At 40.2% G+C, this 2,114-nt stretch overlaps 1 protein-coding gene across 1 annotated transcript in view; it reads right to left on the bottom strand.

Annotated features, from left to right (window-relative positions):
- Window positions 1-1,031: 1,031 nt before the first annotated feature.
- INSL5 (insulin-like 5) overlaps window positions 1,032-2,114 on the bottom strand; it is a 5,675-nt gene continuing 4,592 nt past the window's right edge. The window contains exon 2 of the mRNA XM_006862499.1: window positions 1,032-1,264. Coding sequence (XP_006862561.1) covers window positions 1,032-1,264 — 233 coding nt within the window. The remainder of the gene's footprint in view (window positions 1,265-2,114) is intronic.

Here is a 2,114-nt window from a genome sequence, read left to right as displayed (position 1 = left end):
AACAACAACAATGTTGATATTTGAAAATGAATAAGAAAGACCATAGAAGAATTGATGCATTTGAATTATGGTATTAGAGAAGAATATTAAAAGTATTATAGACTGCCAAAAGGAAAATCAAATCTATCTTGGAAGAAGTACAACCAGAATGCTCCTTAGAAGCCAGGATGGTGAAACTCTTTCTGTCATACTTTGGACATGTTAGCAGGAAGAACCAGCCCTGATAACAAGAGAAGGACATCATGCTTGTCAAAATGGAGGGTCAGCAAAACATTTTTTTTGCAATTAGATAAATTGACACAGTACCAAAAACAATGGACTCAAATGTAACAGTTCTGAGAATGGCACAGGGATGATGGTTTGTTCTTGTGTGCATAGGGTCACTATGAGTCAGAACTATCCTGATGGCGCCTAATAGCAATAATGGCGAGACTTCGTCTCACACACTTTGTACATCAGCAGGAGGGACCAGTCCTGGGGAAGTCTTCATGTTTGGTAAAGTGGAGGGTCAATGAAAAAAGAGGAAGACTGTCAATGAGGATGGCGCAGGACTAGGCAGTGTTTTGTTCTGTTATATATAGGGTCCCTATGAGTTGGAACTAACTCAATGGTACCTAACACCAGCAAAGATCCTAGTTCATGTTAAGTTTTTATATACTTTTTAAAGGTTTTTATACCATCAGTATCTTCTATCATCTACTTTTTTTTAAAAAATGATATGTTAATTTTTTTTTTAAAAAAAGAGAGAAATAACAATGAACTTCTGACAATTTTATTGCAATTTTGTAATAATCTAGGTTAATGGTAGTATATATTCCAGCATTTTAAATGCAAAGCACTAGAATTTTGGTATAAGGAGAAAACAGACTTCGTTGTGGTTTTAACCATTCACCAACAACTTTTAGAAAAGAATCAATGCCTATTCATAAGCCATCATTTTAATGACACTGTATTGTTGTAGTACCAGGCAGTGAAACACTGTGATTTAAGCAAGTGTAAAGCTCTGCCACCCACTGACAAATACTCTAGTCTTAACAAAAAGAGCTCAAGTCAGCCATGCTACAGCCAGCAGTGCAGCAGAAGAGGGGGAGGTCTCTTCTGGACTTCACTGAGTGCTTCCTGGATTCCCGCATCCCTTCCGCAGGCAGCTGTCCACCCTGAGGAAGATCTTCTGCCGCAGAGTCCGGCTTCAGAAGATCTTGCGCTGTGATTTCCTGAGAAGCATCATGTTCCTTTGGGAGATGGAAGTGGTTTCTTTTCTCAGCTGTATGGGAAAGAGAAAAAAATATTTTCTTAGAGGTCTCGGAGATAAAGGCAGCAACCAAGTTCTACTCTTGAAGAAATGAGTTGAATCCAATTTCATTTGGCTTAATCTATTGTTGTTATGTGCTGTCGAGTCGGTTCCAATGCATAGGGAACCTGTTTACTGTTTCTGAGGCTTTCAAACTTTGCGGGAGCAGAGAGTTCATCCTTCCCTACCTTCAAAGCAGCTGACAGCTCGAACCACGGACCTTGTATTTCATAGTCCATTGCTTACCATATGATGCCACCACACTCCCTTTGGCTTAATAGAAATTAGGTATTTTATAGAATTTCAGTAATCTCCACTCGCTTCACAGATGAGAAAAGTTGGGTGCAGAGGGGGCTTTCTTGTGGCTAGACAACCAAGTCAGGGTTGAATTCTGTTTTACTGATTGCTTCTGCTCAATGACCAACAGCTACCAAATGGGTTAGTCATCTTAGAAACAAACATACACACACCAAGAAAGAACAGTCTCATATATTCCTTGTAAATCTGATCGGTAAGGAAAAAAGTGTCCTGGAGTGTCACAAATCGTTAAGTGCTCAGTTGCTAATCATAAAGTTGATTAGCAACAGAGGTGCCTTCACAGAAAGACCTGGCAATCTGTTTCTAAAAGGCCACACCCTTAAAAACTCTATGGAGCAGTTCTACTCAGCACACTTGGGACACCTTAAGTCAGATTCAATTTCACAGAAACTAACAAGAAGGAAAGGAGCTCTGGTAGCGTAGTGGTTACGAATCGGGCTGCGAACCATAAGGTCAGCGGTTCGAAACTACCAGCCGCTCCGCGGGAGAAAGATGAGGCTTTCTA

This window comes from Chrysochloris asiatica, unplaced genomic scaffold (assembly GCF_000296735.1).
Source record: "Chrysochloris asiatica unplaced genomic scaffold, ChrAsi1.0 scaffold00048, whole genome shotgun sequence".
In the NCBI taxonomy this organism is placed as follows: domain Eukaryota; kingdom Metazoa; phylum Chordata; class Mammalia; order Afrosoricida; family Chrysochloridae; genus Chrysochloris; species Chrysochloris asiatica.
This window is presented reverse-complemented; position numbering and strand designations above follow the sequence as displayed.